The sequence below is a fragment of the Oncorhynchus nerka genome, linkage group LG8, assembly GCF_034236695.1.
Source record: "Oncorhynchus nerka isolate Pitt River linkage group LG8, Oner_Uvic_2.0, whole genome shotgun sequence".
Taxonomy (NCBI): domain Eukaryota; kingdom Metazoa; phylum Chordata; class Actinopteri; order Salmoniformes; family Salmonidae; genus Oncorhynchus; species Oncorhynchus nerka.
The window spans coordinates 39,683,547-39,698,486 of NC_088403.1; the positions used below are offsets into that span (position 1 = coordinate 39,683,547).

Below are 14,940 nucleotides of genomic sequence, written 5' to 3' on the forward strand. Positions count from 1 at the left end.
ATTCAACCAGGTAAAGTTTGGCAGGCTCGGTGCTCAAGAGCTCCAGTGCACCTGCACGGTCCGGTCTATCCAGTACCACCTCGACGCACCAGCCCTCCGGTGGCAGCCCCCCGCACCAGCATCGTTATTTGTTTAATTTTTTTGTGTTATATCCAACAATTGTAACTTTTAATCACCTGCAATCTGCAGTTAGAATGACTGTCAATTTATCTTTCTGTAGTAAAATATACATTAATCAATTAATGTACATGCAGAAACATAGATATTAAAACAAACTATTCTAAAAAAAACTTGCAACAAAGCCTGCTGGGAAATATGGTAATGAGGCCTCCATGTCTTTTTCACTCAGAGTTAACAGAGTCACACCATGAATCACACCATGTGGTGTTGATTCCACTGTGATTCAAATAACCCTTAATTTATTCACTGCAGGTGGCATCAATTTCAATCCCACTGGTGTTAACCCCTCTAGAATCAACATTCGGATATAAAACTTACAACACTTTTTCCCTCAACACCGAGATTTTAACACCTGCATATTTGCTGTGCATGGACAGAGCCATGCTCTGTTTCTATTGCAGAGGCTGTGGTACAGCTACGCCTAATCAGACTTGCCTGTGCTAATGGGCCTCCAGGCAAAGTAAAATGATTACAAATTACTTTTTTGATGCACGCCCCTCAAATGATACAAATGTAACAACAGCATTCCACAGGTCACGTTTATAAATGTGTTCCAAAAAATTATCAAGATTAGGTTATATTTCGCGGCACACCTGAGAGTTCCAGTAGAGTGAAGTATAATGTACTGTATGTACTCTGCTATACTGTACTTAACTGTAGTCTACTGTACTCCACTCTATTGAACTAAACACTGCTGTGCTGCACTGCACTCTAATCACTGTACTGTGCTGTACTGTCCAACTTGTGAAATGTAGATGTCTATGATCGGTTCAGATTTGGTCCGGTCCAGACCAACCAAACGTGGTCATGTTTGGAGCGGGGCTCATTAGAACCAGGCAATTTTTACATTTACATTTTGATCATTTAGAGATCTACAGTCAGTGCATTCAATTAAGATATATAAACAACCACATATCACAGTCATAGCAAGACAAAAACGTTTCTGTAACCTTTACTGAGAATGTTGAAGTGTTCCATAGTTTTTTTTCTCTTGGTCAGCTTTTGAAAAAGCAAACATAAGTGCATGTGACAGATGGGAGCAATAATACATATTCCACACAGCAATCTTCAATTGGCTCCATTTTCTCTTTTAAATTGTAATTCAATGTCCAGAAAATAAGTATTTTCACATAATTGCAATTAGCCTACAAAAATCATACCGGTATTCATTGAAGTTTATAAACAAGCGCACCCTAAACCTATGCGGCTACACTCGAAAGTCCACTGTGGAGAGAACCGCTCTTTAACCAAACTATCAACAGAGTACTGGGTATAATAAATAATTAAATTGCGCGAAGGGAGCTGCAGCTGAATTGCTGATGTAAGGGGTTCAGTGCAGCATTTCATGTCGCAGGGTGGAAGGAAGCTTTGCAATCTGCCCGGCGTTTATTGCTATCTCACACATGCAAGTCCGACAAAAAAATATGCTGTCAATAGTTAAAAACTGCGTATTATTTTCAGTTGTGTGCTTGTACATAGCTACGCCGATTTCTTTAAAAAGGGTTTCCAGATGTCCTTCAGCATGCAGCTGTTCCAAGGAGTCCATCATTTGTTTTGGATCTTCCTATGTCCCAAGGATCATCCCGAACGACATTAATTCACTGTAAGTAACTTCAGTCATACCTGATTTAGTCTAGGCTACTAATAATTGTCTTTGCCGCCAATGCAAGTTATGACATATGAACGAACCAGTTATAGTAGGCCTACATATCTCATATTTTATAGGCTGAGATGTTTGTGGTGACACTCGCACAAGCTTGTTATAATATATATATATATATACATATACATATACATGCAATGACATAGGGGAGACCGTGGCAAACACTTTGGCTTATTTCTGAAAAAACTGAGTGAGATTAATAATATTTTTATACAAACATAGGCTACATGTCTCAGCTACCATTGCCCACGGTCACTACGTTTCTAGGACATACCAGTCATGTACAATTTAAACCGAAGGTGGTGGAGGTGAAATGTTACATTTAACCCCACAGACTGGGTTAAATGTAACACGGTCTTCAATTGTAGAAATGAGGGGTTATAGAATAATGTTACGAATTGAAACTGATATTAAGATAAAAATACACTAAATGGACAAATGTTTTTTACAGTTTAAGAATGCCATATTGACCAGAAACGGTGTAGCCAGAATTTATTAGCATTCAAATGTACTTAATATATATATTTGTATCTTATTTCTAGTTGATGTAAAGACGTGACATTTTATACAATTATGTAAATATGTCTAAATACCATAATATATGATATAATTTTTTGGTAACCTGCGTTTACAACTAACCCTGTTTACAACTAGCCCCCATTTACCAATCTGAGTCTAATCTGAGATTTGTGTGGAAATACAACAATAATGAATGTCATTAAACTATACCAATCAAAATACCTCTTCATACGGATCAAAATTAGGCCATGGCTACGGATATGGTGTGTTTGCGTCCGGAAAGCTCTTTTTTTAAATCTGAGGATCCGAATCACGTTCTGCGCATGTGTTATTTTACGTTTTTTTCTAATTTAGCTGCTGCTCATGCTCCCTTCACGTTTCGCTCTTCTGAGCCATGATGTTGCCTTTGTTTTGCCTCATATTTTTCTGAATATCTGAAATAAAAACCCTGCAGCGATTTGAACGAACATTCCAAAACATATATATTATCAACCTTCTCTGTCTGTTGTAACGGATATTGCAGATGCACAAGCAGGACGCAGTCCTTACACTTTGGACACATTTTGTATGATTATGTAGACTCTTCTTTATAGTTGCTGCCATATCATGGTTCCCGAAAAAAGTGTATAAGGACCGGTAAAAAAAATAATCGGACATTGGGCGAGTTCGTTTTGCATCGCCCGGTGCCATAGGTATGCCATTATATACTGATATCGTGTCGATAATAAATAGCTGAATGCATGTCAGCAGCTAAGAAGACCATGGAACCGCTAGACGGCCTGTTTGTGTCGTATGTACAGTATGCTTGCAATACTAACAACACATTTTGGACCAACATGTCGATATTGTATTTTGTGTAAAACATTTAAATAGCTGCATGTAGGTTAATCCGCTCCTGGAAAAAAAAAAACATGAAATCGCGTTTATGCCTACTGAGGAATGGAATACAATAGTTTGAACAGTGTTGTGTACAACATGAAATGTGTAAACTACCCCAGTGACCAGACAAAGACGATCAAGGAGGGGTGAGTGGCGCCAGGGCACTCAGCACAGCAGCTAAGTGAGCACAAAAAATATCCTGCACATGCACAGCAATATCCGTATTTTGCGGCAAAACTCTGTATCAGTAACCACTCCAGAGGGTTCCCGAGTGGCGCAGCGGTCTAAGGCATTTCCTATCATTGCTAGAGGGGTCACTACAGACCCTGGTTTGATTCTAGGCTGTATCACAATCGGCCGTGATTGGGAATCACATAGGGCAGCGCACAATTGGGTCACTCGTCAGGAGTAGGCCTACATTGTAAATAAGAATTTGCTCTTAATTAACTGACTTGCCTAGTTAAGTAATGGGGAATGTTCTACAGGTCAATAATCAAAAAAGAGAGGCAGGCAAGAATATTAATTTTAGGGCTCCATTTTTTTTTTGTCAATACAAAAAGGAAACTGATGGATTTAAATAAAGTGCCTTCAGAAAGTAGTCACACCCCTTGACTTGTTCCACATTTTGTGGACAAAGTGAAAACATGTTTTTAGAAATGTTAGCACATTTATTGAAAGTGAAATATAGAAATATCTAAATTACATATGTATTCACACCCCAGACTCAATACATCTTAGAATTACCTTTGGCAATGATTACAGCTCAAATCAAATTTGATTTATTTGTCACATACACATGTGTAGCAGATGTTATTGTGGGTGTAGCGAAATGCTTGTGTTTCTAGATATCTTAAAATTCACAACAATACAGACAAGGCACACAACCTAATAGTAAAATAATGGAATTAAGGAATATATAAATATTAGGATGACATTTACATTTAAGTCATTTAGCAGACGCTCTTATCCAGTATATACATAACCCTGAACCTTAGAGGCTGCTGCCCCATATACATAGACTTGAAATCACTGGCCACTTTAATAATGGAACACTAGTCACTTTAATAATGGTTACATATTTTTGCTTTACTCATCTTACCTCTTTAAGGAATACCTAGGATAGGATAAAGTAATCCCTCTCACCCCCCCTCCCCCCTTAAAAGATTTAGATGCACTACTGTTCCACTGGATGTCATAAGGTGAATGCACCAATTTGTAAGTCGCTCTGGATAAGAGCGTCTGCTAAATGACTTAAATGTAAATGTAAATGTTATATACTGTATTCTATTCTACTGTATTTTAGTCTATGCCACTCTGACAATGCTCATCCCAGAAATATGTAACCATTATTAAAGTGGCCAGTGATTTCAAGTCTATGTATATGGGGCAGCGTTCAGGTTCAGGGTTACGAAACTGTGTGGAAGCCGCCTAGTGATGGCTATTTAAAAGTCTGATGTCCACCATTGTTCCTGTACCTGCCACCCTACACCCACTTCAATTTGCATACTGCCCCAATAGGTCCACAGATGATGTGATCACCATCACACTGCACACTGCCCTATCCCATCTGGACCAGAGGAATACCTATGTAAGAATGCTGTTCATTGACTACAGTGCGGCATTCAAGATCATATAGTACCCTCCAAGCTCATCATTAAGCTTGAGGCCCTGGGTCTCAACCCCACCCTGTGCAATTGGGTCCTGGACTTCCTGACGGGCTACCTCCAGGTGGTGAAGGTAGGATACATATTCCACTTTGCTGATCCTCAACACTGGGGCCCCACAAGCGTGCATGCTCAGCCCCCTCCTGTACTCCCTGTTCACCCATGACTGCATGGCCAATTACACCTCAAACTCAATCATCAAGTTTGCAGACGATACAACAGTAGTAGGCCTGATTACCAACAATGAACCAACCTACAGAGAGGTGATTGCATCGGATTGTGGTGTCAGGAAAAGAACCTCTTACTCAACGTCAACAAAACAAAAGGAGATTATCGTGGATTTCAGGAAACAGCAGAGGGAACACGCTCCTATCCACATCAACGGGAGGGAGCAGGTGGAAAGCTTCAAGTTCCTCGGCAAACACATCACTGACGATCTGAAATGATCCACCCACACAACAGCGCCTCTTCAACCTCAGGAGGCAGAAGAAATTTGGCTTGGCACCTAAAACCCTCACAAACTTTTATAGATGCACAATTGAGAGCATTCTGTCGGGCTGTATCACCAGAGGGTGGTGTGGTCTTCCCAACACATCACCGGGGGCAAACTACCCACCCGCCAGGACACCTACAGCACCCGATGTCACAGGAAGGCAAAAAATATAATCAAGGTCAACAACCACCCAAGCCACTGCCTGTTCACCCTGCTATCATCCAGAAGGTGAGGTCAGTACAGGTGCATCAAAGCTGGGACAGAGAGACTGAAAAACAGCTTCTATTTCAAGGCCACTTAAATAGCCACCACTAGGTGGCTTCCACCCAGTTACATAACCCTGAACCTTAGAGGCTGCTGCCCCATATACATAGACTTGAAATCACTGGCCACTTTAATAATGGTTACATATTTCTGCTTTACTCATCTCATATGTATATACTGTATTCTATTATACTGTATTTTCGTCTATGCCACTCTGACAATGCTCATCCTAATATTTATATATTCCTTAATTCCATTTTTTACTTTTAGGTTGTGTGTCTTGTCTGTATTGTTGTGAAGCAAGTGGGCACAGCAGACTGGGATAGGGAGAGATTGAATATGTCCGTAAACACTCCAGCCAGCTGGTCTGCACATGCTCTGAGGACTCGGCTAGGGATGCCGTCTGGGCCGGCAGCCATGCGAGTGTTAACACGCTTAAATGTCTTTCTCACCTCAGCCACGGAGAAGGAGAGCCCAAAGTCCTTGGTAGCGGGCCGCGTCGGTGGCAATGTGTTATCCTTAAAGCGGGCGAAGAAGGTGTTTAGCTTGTCCGGGAGCAAGACGTCGGTGTCTGTGACATGGCTGGTTACCCCTTTGTAGTCTGTGATTGTATGTGGCAGGGTCTACAGACAGTGTCGTGTCTCAAACCGTTGAACTGCAACTCCACTTTGTCTCTATACTGACGTTTTGCCTGTTTGATTGCCTTGTGGAGGGAATAACTACACTGTTTGTATTCAGTCATATTCCCAGTCAACTTGCCATGGTTAAATACAGTGGTTCACACTTTCAGTTTTGTGCGAATGCTGACATCTATCCACTGTTTCTGGTTGGGGTTGCTTAATAGTCACACTGGGTACAACATCTCATTTAACATTTACATTTAAGTAATTTAGCAGACGCTCTTATCCAGAGCGACTTACAAATTGGTGCGTTCACCTTAAGACATCCAGTGGAACAGCCACTTTACAATAGTGCATCTAAATCTTTTAAGGGGGGTGAGAAGGATTACTTTATCCTATCCTAGGTATTCCTGAAAGAGGTGGGGTTTCAGGTGTCTCCGGAAGGTGGTGATTGACTCCGCTGTCCTGGCGTCGTGAGGGAGTTTGTTCCACCATTGGGGGGCCAGAGCAGCGAACAGTTTTGATCTCCTTTTAACTTCCTGATAAACTCAGTCACAGTATCCGTGTATTTGTCAATGTTATTCTCAGAGGCTACCTGGAACATGTCCCAGTCCGCTTGATCAAAACAATCTTGACGGGTGGATTCTGATTGGTCAGACCAGCTTTGAATAGTACTTAGCACAGGTGCTTCCTGTTTGAGTTTCTGCCTATAGAATGGGAGGAGCAAAATGGAGTCGTGATCAGATTTGCAGAAGGGATGGGGGGGAAGGGCCTTGTAGGCATCCCAGAAGTTGGAGTAGCAGTGGTCGAGTGCTACAGTCAATGTGTTGATAGAACTTCGGTAGCTTTTTCCTCAACTTTGCTTTATTAAAAACCCCAGTTACAATAAATGCGGCCTCAGGATATGTGGTTTCCAGATTGCGTAAAGTCCAGTGAAGTTCTTTAAGGGCCGTTGTGGTATCGCCCACTCCGAAAACCTCTTCTCCGCCGGCTGTGTTTTGGATCAGCCTCTGGAATCAGTTCAATTGCCCTGGGCTGTAAAAAACAAAGGATCCAATGTGGGAAAGTCGTATTCCTGGTTGTAATGCTGGTGAGTTACCGCTGCTCTGATATCAAAAAGTTATTTCCGGCTGTATGTAATAACACAAAAAATGGCCTGGGCAAATAATGTAAGAATTATCACAAAAAAACATGAAGAGTGGTACTCAGTGTGTCACGCCCTGGTCGAAGTATATTGTGTTTGTCTTTATTTATTTGGTCAGGCCGGGGTGTGACATGGGTTTATTGTGGTGTGTTTTGTCTTGGGGTTTTGTTAGGTATTGGGTGTGTGGCGGTATCTAGCAAAGTCTATGGCTGTCTGGAGTGGTTCTCAATCAGAGGCAGGTGTTTATCGTTGTCTCTGATTGGGAACCATATTTAGGCAGCCATATTATTTGAGTGTTTTGTGGGTGATTGTTCCTGTCTTTGTGTTTGCACCAGATAGGGCTGTTTCGGTTTTCACATTTCATTATTTTGTAGTTTCTTCATGTATAGTTTTTTCCTTCATTAAAGTATCATGAATCATCATCACACTGCATTTTGGTCCGACTCTCCTTCTCCACAAGAAAGCCGTTACACAGTGATGCGTTGCGTTAGATTTGCCCCAAACATAACGCTTTCTATTCTGGACATAAAGTTTATTTCTTTAACACATTTTTTGCAGTTTTACTTTAGTGCCTTATTGAAAACAGGATGCATGTTTTGGAATATTTTTTATTCTGTATAGGTGTCCTCCTTTTCACTATGTCATTTAGGTTAGTATTGTGAAGTAACTACAGTGTTGTTGATCCACCCTCAGATTTATCCTATCATAGCCATTAAACTCTAACTGTTTTAAAGTCACCATCGGCCTCATGGTGAAATTCCTGAGTGGTTTCCTTCCTCAGGCATCGGAGTTAGGAAGTATTCCTGTATCTTTGTAGTAACTGGGTGTACTGATACACCATCCAAAGTGTAAATAATATCTTCACCATGCTCAAAGGGATATTCAATGTATGTTTAAAAAGAAACGAACAATAGGTGCCCTTTTTGCAAGGCATTGGAAAACATCACTGGTATTTGTGGTTGAATCTGTTTGACACCCCAGGCTGTGTAATGGCTATTTGACCAAGAAGGAAAGTGATGGAGTGCTGCATCAGATGACCTGGCCTCCACAATCACCTGACCTCAACTCAACTGAGATGGTTTGGGATGAGTTGAAGTGAGTGAAGGAAAACCTATAGAACATAAAAAGCGTGTGTGAGCAAAGAGGCCTACAAAATTGACTCAGTTACACAGCTCTGTCAGGAGGAATGGGATTCACCCAATTTATAGTGGGAAGCTTGTGGAAGTCTACCCAAAACGTTTGACCCAAGTTAAACAATTTAAGGGCAATGCTATCAAATACTAATTGAGTGTATGTAAACTTCTGACCCACTGGGAATATGGTGAAAGAAATAAAAGCTGAAATAAATCTCTCTCTACTATTGTTCTGACATTTCACATTCTTAAAATAAAGTGGTGATCCTAACTGACATAAAACAGGGAATTTTTACTCGGATTAAATGTCAGGAATTGTGAAAAACTGAGTTTAAATGCATTTGGATAAGGTGTATGTAAATTTCCGACTTCAATTGCATGTACATACTCTCCTGCACTGTAAAAAAAAAGAAAAACAAGTCTGTCCACTGATCATTGCACTGCTACAACTGGTCTGCCTCCTCTGGCCTGCCTCCTCTGAAACTGTACCTTTTTTCTATATAGATATATATATCTTTATTTAAATTAACCCTCCCTTAACCCGGACGACGCTGTGCCAATTGTGTGCCGCCCAATGGGACTCCTTGATCATGGCTGGTTGTGATACAGCCCGGGATCGAACCCGGTTTGGTAGTGATGCCTCTAGCAATGCCTTAGATCGCTGTGCCACTCGGTCCCCTAAACGTAATCTTTTCTTACTCCATAATCTTACTATCTTTCAGGAGCATTGTCAACGGGTCCTTCTCCGAGATCAAGGAGACCATGTTTGCTCACATGCCATCTCTCCAACTCCTGTGAGTCAATGACACTTGTACTATACATGAATATGCAAACGAGACATGACTACCAGTATGTGTGTCCATGGGAATGGGTAGGGGTTTAACCAGTTGGGAAATTAAGTTGAACTCAACAACAGATGGTCATAAAGTGTCGTTCTTAAAAAAAATTGATGTTTGAAAATTGATGACAGTAAGTCACTTTGGATAAAAGCGTCTGCTAAATGGCATATATTATTATATATTATTATTATATTTAAGTTTGCGACTGTAGTTACATGTATTCACATCATAGTTAAGCCCCTGCTAGTGTTGCTGCAGGTATAAAATCCTAGGAAATGTTCTGTACCTGACACAAGCTTTCTCCAATTAATAAATCTATGTCTGGTTGTGTGTGTGTATGTGTTTTGCGGGGGCAGGAGAATCTTTGTTGCATTGACATTTCTGAAGATAACTATTTATTTCATGCGATTTAGTGATTCATTTAAGTTTGCCCCTCATTTTAAGCTCAACCCTGTAACATGAACTGAACTCTTGTTTTAATATAGTAAAACTATACCTTTTTTTTATCAAAAGAAAACATGTAACATCTAGTAGTCAAATCATAGTGTAAAAGCAGGTGATACTCTTTTTGGCTATTTTATGGTGTTTTGTGGTGTGAGTACGTTGAGCATAATAGATGTTACTCATAGATAGATGGGCTACACATGTTTTAACAAGTTCAAGTGTTTTGTTAAGTTTGCATTTAATTGCACACATGCTTCCATTCCCCCTGTCACAAGGGGAGTTATAGTTGATTTTAAGATGAAATTGTCAACCCTGTTACTTTAATTGGCATTTTTCTTAACTTGATCTCTTGAGATGGTAAAACATGATTTTTATTAAGTTGAACATGAGTACTTATGACAGAATATAAACATTTGGTAAAAACAATAGTTATTTTAACCATAAAATAGTTATTTTTGACAGAATTACACTACCCAAAAAGCACTCTATTTATGGAACGACGCATATCTATTTAGCCAAAGCCAAGACATGAATGTTGTTCTTACCATATTCTAACCTTACATATGACTTGATATTCACATAGTTTTTGTGTGTTTTTTTAATTACCTTAACATTTGACTTGTCTATTTGAGCATGTAGAGAATGTAGGCTTATAGTGGAGTGCTCAGTACTGAATTTGATGATGAGCATACCTAGCAAACAGGGGATGTCCTGAGCACATTCGGTGACATTCCCATTAGGTCCCTTAAGAGTTTCGAACGTTGTGTGATGGTCCAAAGGCAATGTTCTCTGGGGGACCTTTGTCTAGTCCCCTATAAGTTCCTAGGATGTCACTGAGGACCATATCAGGACCTTTTTAGGACATTCTCAGGATGTTCATTTTACTAGTCCTTAGACATTGTGTGATGGTTCCAAGGGAACGTTCTCTAGGACTTTTCTTGGGACGTGTCTTTGTTCCCTGTAGGTTTTGTCTAGTTCCTGGTTTGTCCCAGGGATGTCCCCGAGAACATTTTTAGATCTTTCTTGGGAAGTTGTGTCATTTTGTTTAATTCCCGGTTTGTCCCAGGGACACCCCTGAAGACATTTTTTAAGACGTTCTTGGTACGTTGTGTCATGGTCCCCTGAAGCTCCCCTGATTGTCCTAGGTGTCCCAAACCATGATACACTATATATACAGAAGTATGTGGACACACCTTGAAATTAGTGGATTCGGCTATTTCAGCCCGTTGCTGACAGGTGTATAAAATCGAGCACACAGCAATGCAATCTCCATAGACAAACATTGGCAGTCGAATTGCCCATACTGAAGAGCTCAGTGACTTTCAACTTGGCACCGTCATAAGATGCAACCTTTCCAACAGTTCATCAAATTTCTGCCCTGCTAGAGCTGCCCCAGTCAACTGTAAGTGCTGTTATTGTGAAGTGGAAACGTCTAGGAGCAACAACAACTCAGCCGCAAAGTGACAGGCCACACAAGCACACAGACTGCCAAATCTGTCCTTTGAAACACACTCTACAGAGTTCCAAACTGTCCCTGGAAGAACTAGTCATCGGGAGCTTCGGCCGAGCAGCCACACACACACAAGCCTTAGATCACCATGCACAATGTCAAGCAGCGGCTGGAGTGGTGTAAAGCTTTCCGCCATTGGACTCTGGAGCAGTGGAAATGTGTTCTTTGTAGTGATGAATCACACTTCACCATCTGGAAGTCTGACGGACAAATCTGGGTTTGGCGGATGCCAGAAGAACGCTACCTGCCCAAATGCATAGTGTCAAATGTAAAGTTTGGTGGAGGAGGAATAATGGTCTGGGGCTGTTTTTCATGGTTCAGGCTAGGCCCCTTAGTTCCAGTGAAGGGAAATCTTAACGCTACAGCATACAATGACATTCTAGACGATTCTGTGCTTCCAACTTTGTGGCAAAAGTTTTGGGAAGGCCCTTTCCTGTTTCAGCATGACAATGTCCCCGTGCACAAAACGAGGTCCATACAGAATTGGTTTTTCGAGATCAGTGTGGAAGAACTTGACTGGCCTTCACAGAGCCCTGAACTCAACTCTATCGAACACCTTTGGGATGAATTGGGATGCCGACTGCGAGCCAGTGTAACGGATGTGAAACGGCTAGCTAGTTAGCGGTGGTGCGTGCTAAATAGCATTTCAATTGGTGACATCACTTGCTCTGAGACCTTGAAGTAGTGGTTCCCCTTGCTCTGCAAGGGCTGTGGCTTTGTGGAGCGATGGGTAATGATGCTTTGAGGGTGACTGTTGTTGATGTGTGCAGAGGGTCCCTGGTTCGCGCCCGGGTATGGGTGAGGGGACGGTCTAAAGTTATACTGTTACATTGATGCTGTTGACCAGGATCACTGGTTGCTGCGGAAAAGGAGGAGGTCAAAAGGGGGGTGAGTTTAACGGATGTGAAACGGCTAGCTAGTTAGCGGTGGTGCGCGCTAAATAGCGTTTCAATCGGTGACGTCACTTGCTCTGAGACCTTGAAGTAGTGGTTCCCCTTGCCCTGCAAGGGACGCGGCTTTTGTGGAGCGATGGGTAACGATGCTTCGAGGGTGACTGTTGTTGATGTGTGCAGAGGGTCCCTGGTTCGCACCCGGGTATGGGCGAGGGGACGCTCTAAAGTTATACTGTTACACCAGGTCTAATCACCCAAAATCAGTGCCTGACCTCACTAATGGTCTTGTAGCTGAATGGAAGCAATGTTCCAACATCTAGTGGAAAGCCTTCCCAGAAGAGTGGAGGTTGTTACAGCAGCAAAGGGGGGACCAACTCCATATTAACGCCCATGATTTTGGTATGAGGTGTTCGACAAGCAGTTGTCCACATACTTTGGTCATGTAGTGTAAATGAAGTAATGAAAAATGTATCAGGGTTTTAAGGTAAGTGGTATGCTATTCAGCTAAAATAGTGTAAATTCTTTAAACAATGACAATGTTATTGCATTTGACATGATCATTTAGTACTGACTTTCCAATATGACCCCACCTGTGCTTTGAATTCACAACCTCTGGATTAGGAGTATGCTTTTTCTTTCTGCTGTGCCACAGTTTGTAGAATTTCAGAAGTCCCCTACACATGTATTAACTATAGTGCCATCTACACTGCTATTTTAGTTATCAGTTAATCTGACTATTCTTTCATTAATTTCATTTATTTGAGGTTGGTTTTTTAGTATAGTTGTCTAATGTTATTCTGTTTTAATGTTACTCCTGAATCACTATGATAAATATAATGGATTTTGTTGAGTGTTATTTATTAATTTTTTTACCCCCTTGTTCTCCCCAATTGCCATCTTCTCTCATCACTGCAACTCCCCAATGGGCTCGTGAGAGGCGAAGGTCAAGTCATGAATCCTCCGAAACATGTGCTCGCTTAACCCAGAAGCCAGCTGCAACAATTTGTCGGCTGAAACACTGTTCAACTGACTACCGAAGTCAGCCTGCTAGGTGCCCGTCCCGCCACAAGGAGTCGCTAGAGCGAGATGAGCCAAGTAATGCCCCCCCGGCAAAACCCTTGCCTTAACCCGGACAATGCTGGGCAAATTTTGCACCGCCTTGTTGAACTCCCGGTCACGGCCTGTTGTGGGATTGAACCCCAGGTTGTAATGACATCGCAACACTGTGATGCAGTGCCTTAGACTGCTGTGCCACTCGGGAGGCTGTTGAGTGTATTTGTAACTAAGCTGAGATTTAATTTGAAGTGAAAAGTGTAGGGACAGGCCTACAGGCAATGTGCCCTCAACATTTTTTGGGCACTGAGAAAATGCCAGTTCTGCTGAGTGCAAACTTGAACATTATGGAAATTCTGTGCAACTTCCAGCGCGTTCACTGTGAGCACTGTACCCGCTTTAAGTTACAATTTCAACAGTGGCCAAGGAGGCTACTGTGGCCATTTGATCATAATGTAGGCCTGCCAGAGTGTCCTACCGTCAAAAACAATGGAGAAAAATGCATCCCATTACATTTTAACATGAAAATAGCTGTTAGATCATTCAACCTACAGTAGCAGCAAATGTGTGGTGTGAATCACTAACTCGCAAAGAATATGATTAAATGTGCACAAGTGTCAACACGTGCACAAGTGACAATTGCTTTGATCTCAAAACAAGCGCATCTACAAGTGACCGTTCATGCTGTAAACACAGTCCTGTTCAAAGTGAATGGCACAGATCCATATATGGCATTGGCTATTTGCATATACAGTGCATTCGGAAAGTATTCAGACCGCTTCACCTTTTCCACATTTTGTTACGTTACAGCCTTATTCTAAAATAGATTAAAACACTTTTTTTCTTCATCAATCAACACACACTATAATACTATAATATACACCATAATGACAAAGCAAAAACAGTTTTTTTGAAGTTTATAAATAAAAAAATAAAAATAATAACGCATTTACGTAAGTATTCAGACCCTTTACTCAGTACTTTTTCAAAGCACCTTTTGGCAGCAATTACAGCTTTGAGTTTTCTTGGGTTTGACGATACACTTGGCACACCTGTATTTGGGGAATTTCTCCCACTCTTCTCTGCAGATCCTCTCAAGCTCAGCAGAGGGAACACCCCCCTATCCACATCAACAGGACAGTAGTGGAGAAAGTGGAAACTTTTAACTTCCTCTGCATACACATCACGGACAAATTGGAATGGTCCACCCACACAGACAGCGTGGTGAAGAAGGCGCAACAGCGCCTCTTCAACCTCAGGAGGCTGAAAAAATTTGGCTTGTCGCCAAAATCACTCACAAACCTTTACAGATGCACAATCGAGAGCATCCTGTCGGGCTGTATCACCGCCTGGTACGGCAACTGCTCCGCCCACAACTGTAAGGCTCTCCAGAGGGTAGTGAGGTCTGCACAACGCATCACCGGGGGCAAACTACCTGCTCTCCAGGACACCTACACCACCCGATATCACAGGAAGGCCAAAAAGATCATCAAGGACAACAACCACCCGAGCCACTGCCTGTTCACCCCGTTAGCATCCAGACGGCAAGGTCAGTACAGGTGCATCAAAGCTGGGACCAAGAGACTGAAAAACAGCTTCTATCTCAAGGCCATCACACTGTTAAACAGCCATCACCTACATT

At 41.8% G+C, this 14,940-nt stretch overlaps 1 protein-coding gene across 1 annotated transcript in view; it reads left to right on the forward strand.

The window, feature by feature from the left end:
- Nucleotides 1–1,514: 1,514 nt before the first annotated feature.
- lgi2a (leucine-rich repeat LGI family, member 2a) overlaps nucleotides 1,515–14,940 on the forward strand; it is a 31,792-nt gene continuing 18,366 nt past the window's right edge. Inside the window, exons 1-2 of the mRNA XM_029666391.2 lie at nucleotides 1,515–1,783; nucleotides 9,282–9,353. Coding sequence (XP_029522251.1) covers nucleotides 1,584–1,783; nucleotides 9,282–9,353 — 272 coding nt within the window. The 5' untranslated portion in view covers nucleotides 1,515–1,583. The remainder of the gene's footprint in view (nucleotides 1,784–9,281; nucleotides 9,354–14,940) is intronic.